Genomic DNA, 20,803 nt, shown 5'->3' with positions numbered 1-20,803 from the left:
CCTTCTCGCTCTCATGTCAATATCTGAGTTACAGTCGTTTATAACTCGCAACCCCAATCCAATTGACTTAAAAAGGAAGCTTACAGTGTAACCCTATGCAGTAAGTTCAACCGAGTTCAATGAGTCTTACTCTCAGGTAGGCATACATAGAAGGGTACAGTGCTAACTAAGCACATTTACTGGGGACTGTGAGAGTAACAGTAGGGGTGCTGTTAGGGCCTGAGCAGGTCCCAGATCTCCTGCCCCTTCCCCCCTTCCTCTTATAAACATAAAAAAAAATTTTACATTTTGTCTAGCTTATAGGGAGGCTGCCAAGTGCAGTCAGTAGTGTAGTGGCAAATTCAGAAGTGCAGGGTCCTGTAATGCTAGTCATAACCATGCCCCCTCCCAGCCACACCCTCTTCTAAGATTATACAACCTCCTACGTTTACCGAAGAATCTGGCCAGGCTTGGATACTGCTTTCGGCTTCTCTATCACTGTTGCCATTTGACTGTCCTTTCTCACTGTCAGAGATATTGCTTGAATTACTGAATTCAGGGTCTGCACATTTATCTCCTGCTGCTACCAAATGGCTTGATGATGTAGATGGGATTCACTGTCTCTTCTTCAGTTACAGAATTCTCACTCTCTACAACTTGTCTTGGCTTTTTGAAGTAGGAACTAATAAAGGCTTACTTGCAATTGACACTCATTGGGGCCTGCATAACTGACTCAGAAAGCCCTACAGCAATAAAGAAAAACACTAAAACTGCTTGGCGCATAGGCTTACCCTCCCCACCCACTACTCACGCATGCATGCACACACACAAACACACTCTGGGGGCTTTTTTGCTGCTGGGTTAAGACAAAGCAGGAAAGTACAAGGAAGCATGTTAGAAGACTCTTCTCAATGGCCAACACACTTCCCTTTCATGCTCATTGGCTCATAGGATGTTGGAAACATAGGGACCTTGCTCCCCAAAAAATTAAGGTGTCTAACACCCCCTGAGACCCTTGATGACTACACCTCCGAGGCAGTACTGGCAAGACCCCAGCTATGTGCCACCTTAATTTCTCAGAGGTCTATACATATGCAAACTTAACACAAATTTGTGTCATGGGCCTGTGCCCATGTACCTTGCAATGCTCATGAACAAACCTATGTCTTGTTACTCAAAATAAGTTCCACTGGTTTAAATGAGATTTACTCCCCAGGAATTGAGTTAAGGATCACAGCCCAAGTCCCATTCAATTCCATGGGCTTTACTTCTGAGTAAACATGTACAGGGTTATGTTACACAACCCACACTTCACATGTCACAAAATTTCTATACAGAAAGCATTTATGCACAAGCAATAACCTACAATGTGCATGTAACTTCTCACATATGACTATCATACCCATGTTCATTTGCTGCATACACAAGGTTGTTGTTGTTATGTGCCTCCAAGTCGATTATGACTTATGGCGACCCTATGAATCAGCGACCTCCAAGAGCATCTAACATGAACCACCCTGTTCAGACCTTGTAAGTTCAGGTCTGTGGCTTCCTTTATGGAATCAATCCATCTCTTGTTTGGCCTTCCACTTTTTCTACTTCCTTCTATTTTTCCCAGCATTATTGTCTTTTCTAGTGAATCCTGTCTTCTCATGATGTGTCCAAAGTATGATAACCTCAGTTTCATCATTTTAGCTTCTAGTGATAGTTCTGGTTTAATTTGTTCTAACACCCAATTATTTGTCTTTTTCGCAGTCCATGGTATGCGCAAAGCTCTCCTCCAACACCACATTTCAAATGAGTTGATTTTTCTCTTATCTGCTTTTTTCACTGTCCAACTTTCACATCCATACATGGAGATCGGGAATACCATGGTCTGCATGATCCTGACTTTAGTGTTCAGTGATACATCTTTGCATTTGAGGACCTTTTCTAGTTCTCTCACAGCTGCCCTCCCCAATCCTAGCCTTCTTCTGATTTCTTGGCTACTGTCTCCATTTTGGTTAATGTCTGTGCCAAGGTATTGATAATCCTTGACAAGCTCAATGTCCTCATTGTCAACGGTAAAGTTACATAAATCTGCTGTTGCTTCCCAAAGTGTGTGTGTGTGCGCACACGTGCGCACACACAATACACATTTTGTGAGGGATTGTAACATATGACAAGCTGCATTTTGACTTCAGTGGTTAATTTCCACACAGAGATACTTTCCAAGTAGGAATTTCACAGTAAGTGAAATGGTCCTCTACCATCTCAAGTGGAAACATACATACTTCAGGCATCTGTGGCTCACAAGATAAGAGTCCCTCAATGCTTCCCACTCCCACCCCCATTTATGTCAGAAAGTTTTCAATCATTTTTAACCATTTTACGGGCAACTTTTAAATCTGGAAAGCGATTTGCAACCATTGCTTAGTCCATCCTGGGGGAACTGTCACTATTATGCCCATTTTACCAGACTGCGAACTGAGGACGAGACGAGTGGGGGCACCCCAAACCACTCCTTTGATGCTGCAATCCTAAATACGTTGTGGGGCTTACTTCCAGGTAAGCATGCATAGCATGGCGCTGTGAAGTCCTACCAGAGAAGGGTTTTGAGCGGAGGCGATACCAGAGCCCACGCGTGCCGGCTCATGCCCTCCCTCCCGCGTCAGAACTCGCATTTCTTTCCAGACCAGGCAGTCACTCACCTTCTAGTGTGGGAGAGGAGGGGGCGGAGAGCTCCCTGATTTTCCTAACCCAGGTCTCGGCAATCCCCCGGTTCTCTTCAGCTTCCTGCGAGGCCAACACACAAAAAGTCTTGGCCACTCTCTGCCGGGATTCCCCCGAGTCCCACCAACCTTTCTTGAAGGGGTAGCAGAAGACCGAGAAGTAGGCGGCCGCCGGCTGCGAAGCGCCTTTTCTCTGGAAAGCGTAGCAGCCGATGCAATCCGAGAGGCTTAGCGAGGCGATCGAGCTGCTTGGCTCAGCAGCGTCCAGGCGGCGCACCAGCAGTTCCGCGCTGCGGGTGAGACTCAGGACACAGTTCGTCTTCGGAGCGGGGACGAGGGAGAAGACCCCAGAGAGCAAAACTTCGCCAGAAGCCCCGCTCTGGGAGTCTTCCCCGGAATCCGAACCTTCCTGCATCGCCTCAGTCTCATGGAGTAGAGACAACCCGCTCAATGGTCCGGGACGCAACGCACACAGCGTGACTTCTGTCCCTTGCTTCTCAATGAGTGGCGGAGGGCTGGCTTTGACATTCAACTCGGACGCTTTGCTCTCCGCTGTCACCAGGCGGCATCTCTGAGGAATGACACCAAACGCGATTTCATTCATAAAAGGGCTCACACTTTATATAGGAGCGATTCCTTATCAAATAAACTTGCTAACCAGGGACAGGGAACCACAAGGAACCTGTCCAACACGTGCTTATAGGCATTTTTCTTTGATAACAGTTATTGGGATTGCAGCTCCTCCTCCCTTCCCCTGCTCCCTCTTTTACACAAATATTCTCCTTTGCATCTGTGACACCGAAGCCTTACGCCCCCTCAGGAGTAAAAGGCTGAGTAGCAAGTGCTATGCAGGGAGGTCTCCAAGGCAGGCATACCTTGGCATGCCAGCGAATATCAGTTAGTGCTGGGAACAGAAATCCAAGGGCCAAACTCCATAGTCAAGTAATGATGACTGCTTCCATATGCGCTTTTCATTTCCTCTGTTGACAGGCACTGCATTTACTCAATAAGAAAGCTCTGTCCATGGTAGCTACCCGAAGTGTTTCTTAATTGATCACGTGAAAATTGTAGTGATTGTGTCACACAAATACGTGGATGAATAGGATTGTCTGCTTTTTCTGGATGGGCTTCTGTGCCTTTAACAGCCAGGCAGAAAAGCAACAAGTGAGGATTTTCCCTGGCATGGAGATGCAATGGTGAGCAAAGCTTCAGTACTGAATTTCTGCCTGTCTCATAGCTGTTAAAGGCAAAAAGGTGGTTCCCCTGCCTGATACTTCACAAGTATAATTGGAGCTAAATCCCACCGATTTGACTGCAGCCAAGGGTCTCTTGATGTACACCTTGAACAATGTGGTTGCTCCCACACTAGCCCCAGTTTCTGGAAAGTCTTCCACTCATGTGGGTGCCTCTGATGGCATGGCAACTGCACAACCATGGAAGAAGTGGCACTTTACAAAGAATAAGGAAGGTGGGCCATCTTTCTTATGTTGAGTCTAACAGATGGAAATACCAGTCTAATGCTTCACTGGGTTTGACTACAGATTTCTTTCCCACCTTATCCTAAGGAGAGGCTATAATACTCTATCCCATTTATCCTTAGAGTAATGCCAGGTATGGCTGAGAGATAGCAGTCTGCCCAAGGACACCTGTAACTGGTGTCAAATTTTTCTGACCCTGCTCCTGTTCCTTCAGTATGATGTAGAGAAATTAAGCAGGTGAAACGTCTCCTGATATGGAAATAAGTATTTATTTTATTTTTAAAAATTATATCCCACCTATGTTTGTATATTTTAAAAATTATCTTATTCATATATCTCACCTAATTTTCAAGGCAGTTAATAATCAAAACAAATAGTTATAAAATATAAAACAATCTATAATTCAGCCAAATCCAAAATAAATCATATAACAAAATATTAGCATAAAAACTAAGGCCACAAAATCTTGTAGGGAAGGACCACAGCTCAGTTGTAGAGTGTGATGATCCTCTATTATTGTATATATGGTAAGTGCTGTTTGTATAGGAGATACATGGTAAGTGGAATGTAAGAGGAAGGGGGAGTGAATGGGCAGTAGAATGCTGGATGATTGGCTGAATGTTTAAAATGGCTGACAGTATAAAAGGAAGAGTGACAGTGGAATCTGGGGGGGGAGAAGAGAAAGAGTGGGTTGTTTGGTGGGTTTGAGAGAGTGGTTTGTCAGGAGAGTGTGGAGAAGGAGGGGGTGGAGTTCGGATTAGTATTAGATAAAACCATATGCTTATGTGCCTTATGAAGAAATCTTGTTAGCTTGTTATCTGTGTTATTTAATAAATACTTAATTTGGTTTACCAAAGGCCTGATCCTTGGCTGGGGTTTCACAGACCAGAAGGGAGGGTGAGGTAAATACCAAGGCTGAAGCATAATATGGTGGCAGCGGGGAAGGGAAGAATAACACCACAAGTATTCAGAGCAAACCAGAATTATAAGCAGTCTGAGTAAATCAAAGGGATTGGGGACAGCTTAAGCACTCAGTCACAGAGGTAACCAGATTGAGGGAGACTCAGGCAGAGTCTCTGGGAATACTGGTTATAGGACGTGACTGGTGGTGCTGCCTAGCAGGGGGATCTGTTGAAATCTGTGCTAGAGCGGGGAGAGAAACCATAAGAGAGGACGGTCCGGACTGGTGGAGTCCCTGGTGGTGCCTAGAGACAGGCAGTAACCACGAGCAGGTAGGAGCCTGACAGGGAGAGCCAGGGAAGGAAGCGTCTCACGTGGTGGCAGTAGCGGTGGGATACGAACAACAGAGAATCCAGATACGAACCAAAGAGAATCCCAAAGACACGTGGTGACAAAGGAGACTACGTCACAGGTGTTGGCTGTAGCAGTGAGATACGAATACTAGAGAATCCCTAACAGTGGTGTGGCAAACAGAAATAACAAAACAAGATTATTTGTGAGAGTGACTGGCAAAGAGTGTGTGGCAAAGAGTGAGTGAACTCAAACACCATGGCTGAATACATAAAAATGAAAAGAGAGGAGCTGGTGGAGAAGTGCGTAACATTCAATTTACCTCACGAGGGTAAAGGGGTAGATGAATTGAGGGTAGCACTTATAGGATTTGCAACTGCCCAGCAAAAACAACCTGTCAGAGAAGAGATCCCAGAAGGATACTTAAGCAATCCTGCTTATATAGAGTACCTGAGAGAGAAGTTAAGATGGGAGGCTGAGGAAAAAGACAAGCAGAGGGAGTTGGAAACTGAGAGATTGAGGATGGAAGCTGATGGGAAAGATAAACAGCGGGTCTTTGAGGCTAAGGAAAAAGACAAGCAGAGGGAGTTGGAAATTGAGAGATTGAGGATGGAAACTGAGAGAATGAGAGTGGATGCGGAATTACAGGCAGAAAAGTTAAAATTTGAAAGAGAGAAGTTTCATTCTGATGAGACAAGGAAAGACAGAGATGGAGCAAAAATAAAAATTACTCCAAAGGACTTTGCTGTCTATGAGCCTGGTCAAGATCCTCAAATTTATCTCACAACCTTTGAAAAGGCAGCTCAGTTGTGGGGGCTACCTGAAGATAAATACATGCAGTATTTATCAAACCTGATCAAAGGGGAATTGGCAGAGGTATACCAATATTTCCCCTCAGACAAGCCCGTCGCCTATGCTGAGTTTAAAGAGGCAGTATACAAAAGGTTCAGACTAGGGCCTGATTATTTTAGAAAGCTTTTCAGAAACTGCCAGATACAGACAGGGAGGTCTTTCGTGGAGCTGGGGGCAAAACTGATGGACATATTTGGGAAATGGCTGACAAGTGCAAAAGCTCAGTCTGTGGAGGAGGTGAAAAACCTCATGATATTGGATCAGTTGTACCATCAATTGCCGCCCGAAATTAGGCTGCTGGTGAAAGATCGTTCCCCTAAAACTGTAACAGAAGCAGCGGAGCTGGCCGATCATTTCGCTTCAAACAGATCTGGGTGGATGGCAAAACCACAAAGAGATTTTAAAGCTAGACCAAATAACAATGGCAGAAAAGATGTGGTACCACAGAGAGTAAACCCTCAAATAAAATCTAAAGGGCACAGGACACCGCAGAGTGGATCTGTGTACCCTAAAAGTGAGGAGAAATTATGCTACAAATGTGGTAGACCGGGGCACCTACGTTTTCAATGTGAGGTTGCCAACCCCATTAGTAATCCTGCTCAGACAAGGGCAGTGAAAATAGAGCCCAAGGCTTTAGAAACAGCGAAAAAGGTTCAGTTCTGCCAGATAAACTGGACAAAAGTAACAGACTTGGATTCGAGTCTAAGAGAGGAAGTGTGTGTTCAAGGGGCAAATTATTGGGCATTGCTTGATACTGGTGCCGCTCAGACATTACTGAGGCCAGATTTAATAAAATCTGAGGAAATATTACCTCAGGAAACGGTGAATATCCAAGGAGTGAGGGGTCAACCAGAAAGCTTGCGTGTGGCCCTGGTGAAAATGGCGTGGAGAGGCCGAGAGGGCAGATATAAAGTAGGCATTAATGCCCAGCAACAAGAACCAGTAATACTGGGAAGAGATGTTATGGGAGCCCAAGGGAAAATATATGTAGTGACCAGACAACAACTTGGCAGAGAAACAGAAGCTGTGTTAAGGGGGGTTGAAGCAAGCAGGGTGGAATCTGTTAGCCAGCCTCAGGTCACCATAGCAACCACTAGCAGGCCTGCTGAAGGAGACAAACTGTATCAGCTGGTCTCTGGGGAAGAGACAGAGCATTTCAGAGAAGAACTGAATAAGGATACCAGTTTGAATCAAATAAAGGAACAAGCCCTGACCCAACAGATTCCTTTCACTGACAAACTGAGGAATCAAGTTGTGTGTGAGAATGGGATTTTATATGGACTGTGGATGCCTGCTGAGAGAAAGGATGAATGTGAACCAGTGAAGCAATTGATAGTACCTAGCAAATACAGAACCAGATTGCTAGAGGTAGCCCACGATGTCCCATGTGCAGGACATCTGGGAATAAAAAAGACCAAGAGGAGATTGGCTGCACACTATTATTGGTCAAACATCTCCAAAGATGTAAAACAACATTGTCTATCTTGTGGAATATGCCAAAAGGTGGGAAAAAGTGGAGTAAAGACTAAGGCACCCTTAAAGCCCCTTCCTATAATTGGACAACCCTTTTATAGAGTGGGAATAGATTTGGTGGGCCCTTTTTCCAAACCCACAAGGCATGGCAAGAAATATCTAGTGGTGGTGGTGGATTTTGCCACCAGGTACCCAGACGCAGAAGCACTAAGTTCTGTAGAAGCCCCTGTAGTGGCAGAGGCTTTATTAAAAATCTTTATGAGGCTGGGTTTCCCTCATGAAGTGCTGATGGATCAAGGCAGTGTATTCATGGGAGAAGTGATGCAATGTATGTGGAAATGTTGTGGTCTAAAACATCTAAAGACCACTACTTACCATCCCGCCACTAATGGGCTAACTGAGAGATTCAATGGAGTTTTGAAGGGCATGATCAGAAGCTATGTTCAAGATCACCCACAAGAAGTGGGGAAAGCTTCATCTGCTTAATTTTTCTATTTCTAAGCTGTGGTTAAAAACAGAATAGCAGATTAAAGGTGATGCAATTTGGCAGTGCCTCACGGCAGGTTTCCCAACAGTGGTGGCATCACTGTCAGGAGGGCAATGATGTGGCAACACACTGGCCACTCCCATCAAATAGGACCAGTTTGTAAAAGGTGACAAGCAACCCTTATTTATTCAGAAGTAAGGCTCACTGAGATCAACGGGACCCAGTCCTAATAGTAAGCAAGCCTAGGGGTTACAACGAACAATACAGTCTTATTAACCATGTTTATTCAAAAACCGACATTGCCAGTTGCCTTGGGGGCCCAAAGGGGGGCTAGAATTGATTTTATAAATACCTACATACATGCTTCTGTGCTAGAATTTTGTAATGTGTGAAGCAGCCCCTAGACTAGCTTTTCCCAACCTTTGGGTCCCAAAATGTTGCTGGACTACAGTTCCCATCATTTCTGACCATTGGCCATGCTGGCTGGGGCTGATGGGAGTTACAGTCCAGCAACATCTGGGGACCCAAAGGCTGAGAAAGGCTGCCCTAGACTACAGTAATTACTTGGTCCAGTGGAAAATATGGCCAAGTTAGCAGGCTTGGAATTGGGTTATAAGGCCTACAGAACTACTGTAGAAGGATGACAGCCAAAGTAAAATTAATTTGTGGAAAGACAAATAGAACTGCACAGTATAAATTCAATGATATGGAATGTGGTAGTTTAATTGAAGAAAGACTTCTGCAGAATCGATGTTGGCAACACTTCTTATCCCTTCTTAGAGGATAATTGTCTTCTGGGTGTGGCTAATTACAGTAATATAACCTAGATGTTGTAGTACAATTTTTACCTTGTAGATAGGGTTTTTCCCCATGGGCATGTGACACATAGGATTGCCAACTAATCAGAAAATGGCTTGACCGGCTTCTGTGTTGTTAACAGCAGACTAGTGTGCAGAAATAATCTGGTGGGGTTTTTTTCATGGAGACTACATCCAGAGGTTAATATCAGGAGCTGCAAGTGGCTGCTTCTCAGTGAAGTGCCTTCAGGCCCTAGACCAGGTGTGGGGAACTTTTTGCCTTCCAGATGTTGCTGAACTACAACTCCCATCATCCCTGGCCATTGGCCATGCTTGCTAGAGCTGATGGGAGTTGTAGTTCAGCAACATCTGGAGAGCCAAAAGTTCCTCCACCTGTCCTTGTCAGGCCCAGGATGTGACTCAGGAACCAGACCAACGATTGTAGTTAATTCGTGTTTTATTAGGGTAACGTCCAAACAAAGACTGCGTTTTCTCATGAAGCAATACAGGGATACAGGTCCTGCGGCATTGGGAGAAAGTTGACAGAGCAAGGGACTTCTTCCCGCCTGTTCTTTAAGAAGGGGCCAAACGGGTGCGCAATCTTTCGCTCCTCCTTAACTGCCCCTCAGGTACTGCCCGCCTTCCCCCCCTTCTCTCCTGTCTTTTCAGCTGTCTGCGTGTGCGCGGTGAGGGGGGAAGCATCACCCCCTCCTCTTCTGAAGTTTCCGATTCCAGGATGGGGATAGGGGAGGGGCTGATGGTAAACTGCCTCCCCGCTTTTCAGCTGTGAGCAGCCCTCCCTCTTCTCCTCTTGCTCTGAGCCTGAAAGAGGGGGAGGCGTGAGAATGTCCAGGGAGGGCTCAGGCTCCCCATTGCTAAGCGACCTTATCACTGGCAGTTCCTCTATTTCGTCTTCGCTCCAAAGGGGGGAAGTTCCTCCCCCTTCCCTCTGCCATCCATCCGAATACTCTTCTCTCAACTCTCCGGGATCCAGCTCCCCGGGATTGGGACCCCAGCTCTGCCTTCCGACACCATCCCCCCTCCCAGGCTGTGCCCCCCTCCCCTTGTCTGGCTTGGGACGGTGGGGAAAACGTTGATGGAGAAGTTTTACCAATTCTGGAGCATGCACATCAGCTGCATCTTCCCATGATCTGTCAGCCACCCCATAGCCTTTCCAATGAATCAAGTACTGCAGCTTGTGGCGTCTGATCCTGGAATCTAAGATCTCCTCAACTTCAAACTCAAGCTGCTCATTTACCAGGAGTGGAGCTCCGGGAGGTTCCTCCGGCCGTAACTCACTGGGAGGGGCGGCTTTCGTTAAGAGGGATTGATGGAACACAGGATGTATTTTAAACGTGTCAGGCAGCTTCAGTCAGTACGCCACGGGATTGATTTGAGTTTCTATTTCGAAAGGACCCACCCTCTTGTCTTGTAATTTTCTACATTTGCCCGGCATCTGGAGGAAGCGGGTGGACAGCCATACCTGGTCTCCCGGTTGAAGGGGGGGGCCCTCCTTCCTGTGCAGGTCAGCAACTCGCTTGTACTCCGTTTTGGCTTCGTTTAACTGCTGTTTCAGTGTCTGTTGCGCCGCTTGCAATTCCTTAAGGAAGTTCTCAGCTGCCGGTACCAGCATTCCTTCTGAGCTGCTTGGAAAGACTTTAGGATGGAATCCATAATTAGCGAAGAACGGGGTTTGTTGAGTGCTGGAGTGCAGAGAATTGTTGTAGGCGAACTCTGCAAAATGCAAATATGATACCCAGTCAGTCTGTTGATAGGACACATAACTTCGTAAATATCTTTCCAAAACGGCGTTCAAGCGTTCCGTCTGCCCATCTGTCTGGGGGTGATGGGCGGAGGAGAGTTTTAATTCCGTCTGCAACTGTTTCCACATTGCTCTCCAAAATTTGGCTGTGAACTGAGTTCCTCGGTCTGAGACTACGCTGTTTGGCAATCCATGCAGCCGGTAGACTTCTTTTATGAATAACTTGGCCGTTTCTTTAGCCTCTAAGGCCCCTGCACAAGGAAGAAAGTGTGCCATTTTGGTAAGTAGATCCACCACTACTAAGATGGCTGTCATTCCTTGGGACTTGGGTAGATCAGTTATAAAATCCATGGAGAGGTCCTTCCAGGGTTCGTGTGGGACAGGCAACGGTTGTAACAGTCCTGCTGGTGTCCCTGTTTGTGTTTTTGTCCGCAGACAGACAGAGCAGGACTTTACATAACTCTCAATATCCCGACGCATTTTAGGCCACCAGAAGTCCTTGGCCACGTTCTGAATGGTCTTGTAAATCCCAAAGTGTCCCGCTGTGATGGAATCATGACACTGGCGTAGGATTCTGAGCCTTAATTCCCCTTCTGGCACATATCTGGCGGTTTTGAACCATAACAGTCCATTTCTCCAGTGAAAGGTTACTTCTGAGTCTTGACCTTGTCCCGTCTCCTGCTGATATTTTAGCATGTCTGCATCTTCTTGTTGTGCCTTTTTGAGTTCCTCTTCCCATGAAGGCTGGCATACTCCCAACGTTAATTTCTCTGGCGGGATTACGTACTGAGGCTGGTCCTCGGATTCACTTTCTTTGTATTGTGGCTGTCTGAATAAGGCATCCGCTCTCTGGTTTTTGGCTTGGGCATGGTAAGTAATCTGGAAGTTAAACCTAGTGAAGAACTGGGACCATCTTATCTGTCTCTGGTTCAGCTTTCTGGCTGTTTGGAGGCTTTCAAGATTCTTGTGGTCGGAGCGCACTTCAATTCGATGAGAGGTCCCCTCTAGGTATTGTCTCCAGTTTTCAAAAGAGTCCTTGATGGCCAGCAGCTCCTTCTCCCAAACTGTGTAGTTCTTCTCTGCAGGCTTTAACTTCCGAGAGAAGTACGCACAGGGGTGCAGCTCCTTCCCTTCTTGATCTAATTGTAGCAGGACCCCCCCGATGGCAAAATCTGAAGCATCTGCTTCCACTACGAAAGGGCGGTTCGGATCAGCAAAGCGCAGAATGGGCTCAGTAGCAAACCTTCTCTTCAGCTCCTCAAAGGCCTCGGTGGCGTTCTCTGTCCATTGAAACTTCTTCTTCCCCCTTAAACAGTCAGTCAGAGGAGCTGTTAATTTGGAAAACCCTGGAATGAACTTTCTGTAATAATTGGCAAACCCCAAAAACCGTTGTACATCCTTTTTGGTGACAGGTTGGCCCCAGTCCAATATGCAGCTTACTTTCCCTGGGTCCATCTCCACGCCTTCCGCTGAGATTCGATATCCAAGGAAGTCTAGAGACTTGAGGTCAAATCCACATTTCTCTAATTTAGCATACAGGTGATTTTCTCTCAGTCTCTTCAACACCGTCTTCACATGCTGGTCGTGGTCTTCCTGGTTCTTTGAGAACACCAGGATATCATCTAAGTAACACATTACATACGTGTCCAACAAGTCTCTAAACACGTCGTTCATGAATTTTTGAAAAATTCCTGGACTTCCACAAAGCCCGAACGGCATGACCAGGTATTCATACTGTCCGTAAGCGGTCAAGAATCCTGTTTTCCATTCATCTCCCTCCTTCATTCTGATCAGATTGTACGCTCCTCTCAAATCCAACTTCGTGAAGATTTTTGCAGAGCGCAGTCGGTCCAGCAACTCTGAGATCAGGGGCAGCGGGTAGCTATTGGGGATGGTGATCTGGTTCAATGCGCGATAGTCGTTACAGGGTCTGAGTTCCCCCCCTTCTTTTTCACAAACAATAGTGGTGCTCCAGCAGGGGATTGTGAGGGGTGTATGAATCCTCGCCTCAGGTTTTTATCCAGGAATTCCTTCAGGGCCTCCCTCTCATTCTCTGTGAGAGAGTAGATTCTCCCTGATGGGATGCTGGCTCCTGGCACTAGATCAATCGCACAGTCGTAAGGGCGGTGGGGGGGTAAAGTCTCTGCCTCTTTTTCATCAAACACATCTTTGAATTCTTCATACTGTGGTGGCAGGGTCACTTGCTCGATCTCTTGCACTGCCCCCGCTAAGGTGTTCTTGATTCCTTCAGGTTGACAGTTCTCCTGGCAATACTGTGAGGTGAACCACACCACCGCCTCCTTCCAACTTATTTTGGGTTCATGCTTTGCTAGCCAGGGCATTCCCAGAATCACCTCAAAGTTCGAGAGATCTGACACGTATAGCGAAATGAACTCTTCGTGCCCAGGGATTTGAAGTTTCACTTCCTCCATGGCTTGTGTCACCCCTCCTGACTTCAGGGGTCTCCCATCGATAGTCTCCACAGCTAGGGGAGCGTCCAGTTTCCACCGGGAAATTCCATGACGCTTGACTAACTTTGCATCAATAAAATTTGTGGAGGCTCCACTATCAATTAAGGCAGTGGAATTAAACACCACTCCTCTGGAAGTTGTAATCCGAATAGGCAAGACCAACACCCCCTTTGAGGGAGGTTGGATCGTTGGGGGGCCTTTATACAACGCTGCCCCCAGTCCACCGGCCTGCACGTGGACTGGGTGTTCTAGTTTCCCGACGGCTCGGCTTTCCCCCCTTTCAGTCCACAGTCTCTGGCCACATGGCCCGGCTTTGAACAATAAAAGCATAAACGTTCCCAGCGTCATCTTTCCTTTTCTTCTTCCAACAGTCTTGGCCTAGCCCCTCCCTGTCCCTCAGTTGCATTACCTGCCATCCCTGTAGTGGGAAGGGTCTTGTTGCGGGATGCCGAGGCTGAGTATCTCGGGACCTCCTGCTTCCTTTCCAGGCGCCTTCCTTCCATCCGGTGATCTATCTGTAGGCATAGCCGGATGAGCCCTGGTAAGTCAGCGGGGGGGGGAGGTCCTGGCCAACTCATCCAGGATTTCAGCATTTAATCCACTCCGGTACATAAACATCAGGGCGGCGTCATTGTAACCAGTTTCCTGGGACAGAATTTTAAAAGCGTTCGTGTACTCGGAAACAGTCCCTTTAGCTTGCTTCAGAGCGCCTAGTTGCCGCGCTACTGTTTCAGCCCTTTGCGGGTCTTGAAACATCTCGGTCATCTCCTGTATAAATCCTCTGTACCTTCCTAAGACAGTATCCTTTCTCACGAGATACGGAGTCACCCATTTTGTAGCTTCTCCCTCCAGGAGGCTAATCACGAAAGCTACTTTAGCCCCATCGTCTGGAAATTCCGTGTGCCTGACATCCAGATATAACTCACATTGAGCCACGAAGGTTGCCAACTGATCACTTTGTCCTGCGTATTTTGGGGGCAATCCAATGGGAACCTTTACTATGGCAGCTGGAGGGGCTGTTCGCATCTGGTCTATCGTGGCCTTCAAGGTTTGATTATCCGTCTTCAGCGCCTTGACTGCTGCTAGCAGGGCTTGAACATCCGTCTGCAAATCAGCTACCTTAGTCCTCAGGAGTTCCACTTCTTCCGTCTCAGAAGTGGGGTTCGTCCCCCCCGCTGCTCCCTTTGACATCTTGTCCCAGTCAAGTGAAGAGAGCGTTGAGGGTGATTTAGGTGGCTCTGTCAAGCTGTCAGGCCCAGGATGTGACTCAGGAACCAGACCAACGATTGTAGTTAATTCGTGTTTTATTAGGGTAATGTCCAAACAAAGACTGCGTTTTCTCATGAAGCAATACAGGGATACAGGTCCTGCGGCATTGGGAGAAAGTTGACAGAGCAAGGGACTTCTTCCCGCCTGTTCTTTAAGAAGGGGCCAAACGGGCGCGCAATCTTTCGCTCCTCCTTAACTGCCCCTCAGGTACTGCCCGCCTTCCCCCCTTCTCTCCTGTCTTTTCAGCTGTCTGCGTGTGCGCGGTGAGGGGGGAAGCATCACCCCCTCCTCTTCTGAAGTTTCCGATTCCAGAATGGGGGATAGGGGAGGGGCTGATGGTAAACTGCCTCCCCGCTTTTCGGCTGTGAGCAGCCCTCCCTCTTCCCCCTCTTGCTCTGAGCCTGAAAGAGGGGGAGGCGTGAGAATGTCCAGGGAGGGCTCAGGCTCCCCGTTGCTAAGCGACCTTATCACTGGCAGTTCCTCTGTTTCGTCTTCGCTCCAAAGGGGGGAAGTTCCTCCCCCTTCCCTCTGCCATCCATCCGAATACTCTTCTCCCAACTCTCCGGGATCCAGCTCCCTGGGATTGGGACCCCAGCTCTGCCTTCCGACAGTCCTAGACTTATTCTGCCCACCTAGACTGGGTATTAGATCTTTCTGGGCAAGAAGGAGTATAAAAGGGCTTCCTGTTCCAGTGGAGCATTACTTGAGCAACATGAGTCTTATTTGGACATTCACCACACTCACATGTAAGCAGGTGCTCCTGTTGAGGCCCTTGTCTCACTGTGGAATGGTAAGATGTCTAGAGCCATCGTCATGATTGTTCCTAAGTGTCCTTGCCATTACTGTGGGTGTGGAGCACATACTGTAGGTCACCTTGGTACTCCAGTGACCTGAGTGCAATGAAACAGGAAGTTTGGTGACTGGACTGCAGGTGGTTTAAATCTCAGCCTAAACCTGACTGAACAGGGGATGGTTGCACCATTGTGCCTACTATGCAGCAGTGGTGTCAGCAAAGAAAGCCTACTTCTCTGCCACCATTATATCTTCAAGTAGCTGTCCAGCAGAGCTTTTCCTAGTGGTGAATTAGCTTTTGTCATCTGGCCAAGAGAGTGTTGCTTTGACACCCTTGGAGGCCTGCTGTAACAACTTCGGGAAGCACTTTAGGGACAAAGTTGCTCAGATTCGGACAGCGTTGGATGCCACAGTTAGAGCTTCAATGGACAAATCCAGAGCGCTGTCTATTCCATCTGTACGCGATCTGTTTCAGTTATTGTGACAAGCTGTTTGAAGAAGTGTGGCCACCTACTTGCTCTCTTGCCCATCTTGGCTTCTCAGAGCTAGCTGTAGGGGGTTGACTAGATGCATCCAGGGAGTGATTAATGCTTCACTGGAGGAGAGGGTGGTACCATCTGCCTTGAAGGAGACAGTGATGTGTCCCCTCCTTAAGAGGACCTCCTTAGACCTTGAGGTGTTAAATAATTATCATCCAGTGGCAAATATCCCCTTTTGGGGCAAGGTGCTCGAGAGGGTGGTGGCAGTCCAGCTTCAAGCATGCTTGAAGGAAACTGATTACTTGGATCTCTTCCAGTCTGACTTCAGGCCTGGCCATGGCACTGAAACTGCCTTTGTCACCCTGGTTGATGACATCTGTCAGGAGAGAGATAGGGAGAGTGTAACCCTGCTCATTCTCCTTGATCTCTAGGTGACTTTTGACATTGTTGATCACAGTATCCTTTTGGAGTGTCTCAGGGAGGTGGTGTCCTGCCCCAACACTCTGAAGTCAGGCATGAACAAAGAACTGTGCTTTTCTTTAGTAGGTTTATTAAAAGGTTTCCGTTCAGAGCACTTCATGAATCAGCTTACAGGTTACACAGAATTCAGCAGCATTACTAGGAGAGACTAGACACAACTATACTGTGCTAAGACATTGTTGCAGCAACTAGACATGCCCCCTCACCAGCTTAAGTAAGGATGGGCAGGCACCCTACTTGCATGAGCTGAGTGTCACTGTTAGGAGCGCACGTACACCTGAGCACTCCACCTCAGAGGGGCCATTGTAGCATGTTGATCTTGCCAGTGTAACCACCTCCATGTGTGAGGCAAGGGCGGCTGCTCTGCATCAGCAGGTCCCTCCCCATCAGAAGGAGGGGGGCTGCTCAGAAGTGGTGGTGAAGTGGGAGTGGGAAGAGCAGGATCATCAGGCGGAGTGGCAATTGCCTGACTGGGTTGGGCCTCCTTATGATAACTGGAGCTATGGGGCAGAGCTCTCACTGTCCAGGACGAGAGAGTCCTATGCACCAGTCGGCCTGTCAGTGGAACTGAAATCCCATTCCAGGTCCTCCTCCTCCTCTGCAGTCTCACTGCCCCACCCCTGTTCTGCTGGACTCATGACATCACCCCCCATGCCGATTCTAACCCCACCCTGGGGGCTTGGGTTTTCCTGGGTAGTGTTCATAGAATTCTTTCACCAACTCCAGTGCATGGACATCTGCTGCCGCTTCCCAGGATCTCTCCTCCGGTCCAAAGCCCTTCCAGTGGATCAGATACTCCAGCTTCCCTCGACACCAGGAGTTGAGAATTTGTTCTGCCTCATAGTCCTCCTGACCATTGACCAGTACAGGAGCTGGGGGTGACTCGGGTGCCCAGTACAGATGTGGTGCTTCCCCAGGGATCAACAAGGAATGGTGGAATACTGGGTGGATTCTCACAGTGGCAGGCAAGCGCAAGTGGTATATGATTGGGTTGATCTGTGCCTCTACCTTGAAAGACCCCACCCGCCAAGCTCCTAACTTCTGGCAAGGAATGGTCATTGGTATGTATCACGTGGAAAGCCACACACTGTCCCCCACCTGTATTTCAGGACCTGGTTGGCGATGCTGGTCAGCTGCCTGCTTGTAGACAGCCTTGGCCCTCGATAGTTGCTCTTCCAGCATCTGCTGCATTGCCTGTAGTTCTTGCACGTATTCTACCACAGCAGGGATGGCCAGAGTGGTTGTTGGATTGTGAAAGGCACAAGGGTGAAAGGGGGATCTGTTGGATAGAGGCATGTACCGAATTATTGTAGGCAAACTCAGCAAGAGGTAGCAGGGACACCCAGTTGTCCTGTTGATAACTGACATAGCAGTGAAGGTACTACGCCAGGGTGGTCTTGACTTTCTCTGTCTCCCCATCCGTCTGGGGACTGTCTGCAGAAGACAGTTGTAGCTTGATCTGTAGCAGCTGAGCATGGAGCACCAAAAACGGGCAGTGAACTGGGGTCCCTGGTCCAAGACCAGGCTGTTTGGGAGTCCATGTGCCCCAAAAATGTGTTTGATTAATAGTTGAGCAGTCTCCTTGGTAGTTGGTAAGGCACCACATGGGATGAAATGGGTCATATTGCTGAAGGCATCAACTACTACCTGAATGGTGGTGTTCCCCTGTGATGGGGGTAGATCCATGATGAAATCCAGTGTCACCATTCTCCAAGGCCCTTCGGGGGTGGGCAGAGGCTCGAACAGTCCAGCTGGTTACACAGAGGCATGCTTGGCTCTCATACACGTGGGGCAAGAATGCACATACCTCTCAATGCCATGCTTTATTCTGGAGCACCAGAAGTCCTGTGTGACCACCTGCAGAATTTTAAACATCCTGAAGTGCCCTGGGGTTAGGGTGTTGTGATACTATCACAGGATCTTGGCCTGAAGCTCTCCTGGGGGCACCTACAAGCCCTTGTAGTGGTAGAGCAATTTCCCCCTCCAGGAGAAGCCTGGCGCCCAGTCCCGAGGTTTTGTAGTTCCCAGACTCGCTCCTGGGCAAACGGATCTTGTTCCTGAGTGGACGGGGTCAGGGCAGGCTGCCACCACCATCTTGTAATACAGAGGTAAGTCTGACTGGGGTTCACTGTACTCTGGCTTACAGGAGAGTGCATCCGCTCTACAGTTTTGGGCATGAGGGACACAGGTGATCTTGAAGTGGAACATGATGAAGAATTGGGACCAGCGCACTTGACAATGATTCAATTTGCAGGCCATCTGGAGGCTCTCAAGGTTCTGGTAATCAGTATGGGATTCCACTACATGCCACACTCCTTTGAGGAGGTGCCGCCAGGTTTCAAAAGCGTAACGGATGGCGAATAGCTCCTTCTCCCAGACTGTGTAGTTTTGTTTAGAGTCAGTCAACTTCCAGAAGAAGTATGCACAAGGATGCAGCCTCCCCTTTCTTGGAGGGCTATAACAGCACTTCTCCAATGGCTATGTCTGAGGCATCCATTTCTACTACAAAATTGGGGTTGGCATGTCTCAGTATTAGTTCTGAGGAGAACAACAGCTTTAGATGCTCGAAAGCCTGTTGGGTGATCAGAGCGAAGAGGTTCAACTGATGCACAGGAAGGAGCTGTCTCCCCAGACATGTTCCAGAAAATAATGTATGGGATTAATGATCTTAAACAAGATCTCAAACAAGAGATGAAACAGGATAGAGAGGAAATTAAAGATGAATTTGGCAAAATGAAGATGGAATTGAAAGATATAAAAGATCATATCAAAATAGAAGTGGATGAGATTAAAGGCACAATTGAGCAAGTAACACAGGAGGTAAAAAATGTTAAAGGAAAGGTGCAAACCTTGGAGAATAGAACAGATATATTAAATATGGAATTGGAAAAAAAATTGGACTATATCGCTGTGATGGAATTGAGAGATAAAGAATATTGTTTGAGATTTCATGCAATTCCTGAAGAAACAGGTGAAGATATCAGAGATAAAATGGTTAATGCTCTGGTAAAATTTTTGGATTGGAATGAAGATCTGATGGAATTTGAAATAGATAAAGTTTATAGAATTAATTCAAGATATGCAACAATGAAAAAAATCCCAAGAGATGTGCTTGTGCATTTTGTAAAAAAGAGGACCAGAGATATGGTATTACAACAACACTTCAATAATATCTTTAAAATCGATGGCAAGGAAATACTGGTGATGAAAGAAATCCCTATTAGACTTTTACGCAAGAGAAAAGAATATGCTTTCTTTACAGAAAAACTTAAACAATGTAAAATTCGATTTAGGTGGGATGTTCCAGAAGGAGTGATTTTTACATTCAGACAACAAAAATATCGATTGAATACTGTTCAAAAAGCAAGGGACTTTTTGAGAAAAGCTTCAAAAGACATGGAAGAAGACAAATTCAAAGACATGGATATAATTCCTGGGAAACAAAGTCAACAAGAACATGCAGAGGAGGGAAAGGAAAATGATGGATTAAAGGGAGCATCAGGTACTTTTTAAAATACATGCTTAAAGATGGATTACAAATATCTAACTTGGAACATAAATGGAGCCAATACGTCACAGAAGAGAAAGAAAGTGTTTCATTATTTGAAAAAATTAAAATCGGATATAATTTGTTTACAAGAAACTCATATCAAGAAGAAAGATTCCAAATATTTGATTTGTAAAAATTTGGGTGAAGAATTTATTTCGGCTGGATCAAAAAAAAAAATGGTGTTGTTCTTTATATTAACCCACAATTGTTTCCTAAATTGATATTATTGGACGATAGTGGTAGATTTGTGGGGGTTGAAATTACTTTACAGGGTACAAAAATTTTGATAGTGGGCATTTATGTTCCCAATGAAGATAAAACAAGGTTTTACACAGGACTTATGGAAAAATTGTCAGAGTTTTCATATGATCATTGGTGTGTTATGGGTGATTGGAATGGAGTAATTTTACCAAAAATGGACAGACTTTCTGAGAAAAATATTAAAGAGACACAGGGTAAATTACCGAAGATTTGTTTTGAATTGATGGAAAATCTAGAATTGGTGGATGCTTGGAGACATATAAATGACAGTGCAAAGGAATTTACTTATTTTTCAGAAAGACATAAAACATTCTCGAGGATAGATATGATTTGGATGTCTAAAAACCTAGTGAAAGACATTTCCAAAATGGATATATTACAAAAAACCTTTTCGGATCACAATCCAGTGATATTGACTTTCAAAAAAAAAAATCTTGGATTTAGATGGAGACTAAATGAATCTTTATTACAGAATGATAAAATAGTGCAAGAATGTAAGAAGAAATTAAAAGAGTTTTTTGAACACAATTTACATAAAGGAACAGATGAAAATATTGTTTGGGATACAAGTAAAGCATTTATGAGGGGATATTTTATTAAATGTAACTCTGAATTAAAAAAGAAGAAACAACAGAAAATGCAATTAATCTTGGAAGAAATAAAACAAAAAGAGGAAGAATTGAAAAAGAATCCAACTAAAGTTTCTATTGT

General features: G+C 46.3%; 1 protein-coding gene across 2 annotated transcripts in view; it reads right to left on the bottom strand.

Annotated features, from left to right (window-relative positions):
* The window catches only part of SPHK1 (sphingosine kinase 1), a 113,506-nt gene that overhangs the window by 55,975 nt on the left and 36,728 nt on the right, over positions 1–20,803 (bottom strand). The window contains exon 1 of one of the 2 annotated variants that reach the window (XM_061616298.1): positions 2,670–3,341. The exons of the other annotated variant lie outside the window; for it this stretch is intronic. Coding sequence (XP_061472282.1) covers positions 2,670–3,294 — 625 coding nt within the window. The 5' untranslated portion in view covers positions 3,295–3,341. Of the gene's footprint in view, positions 1–2,669; positions 3,342–20,803 lie in introns of those variants that run through there. 2 annotated transcript variants of the gene reach the window in all.

The sequence above is a fragment of the Rhineura floridana genome, chromosome 3 (genome assembly GCF_030035675.1).
Source record: "Rhineura floridana isolate rRhiFlo1 chromosome 3, rRhiFlo1.hap2, whole genome shotgun sequence".
Lineage (NCBI taxonomy): Eukaryota > Metazoa > Chordata > Lepidosauria > Squamata > Rhineuridae > Rhineura > Rhineura floridana.
This window is presented reverse-complemented; position numbering and strand designations above follow the sequence as displayed.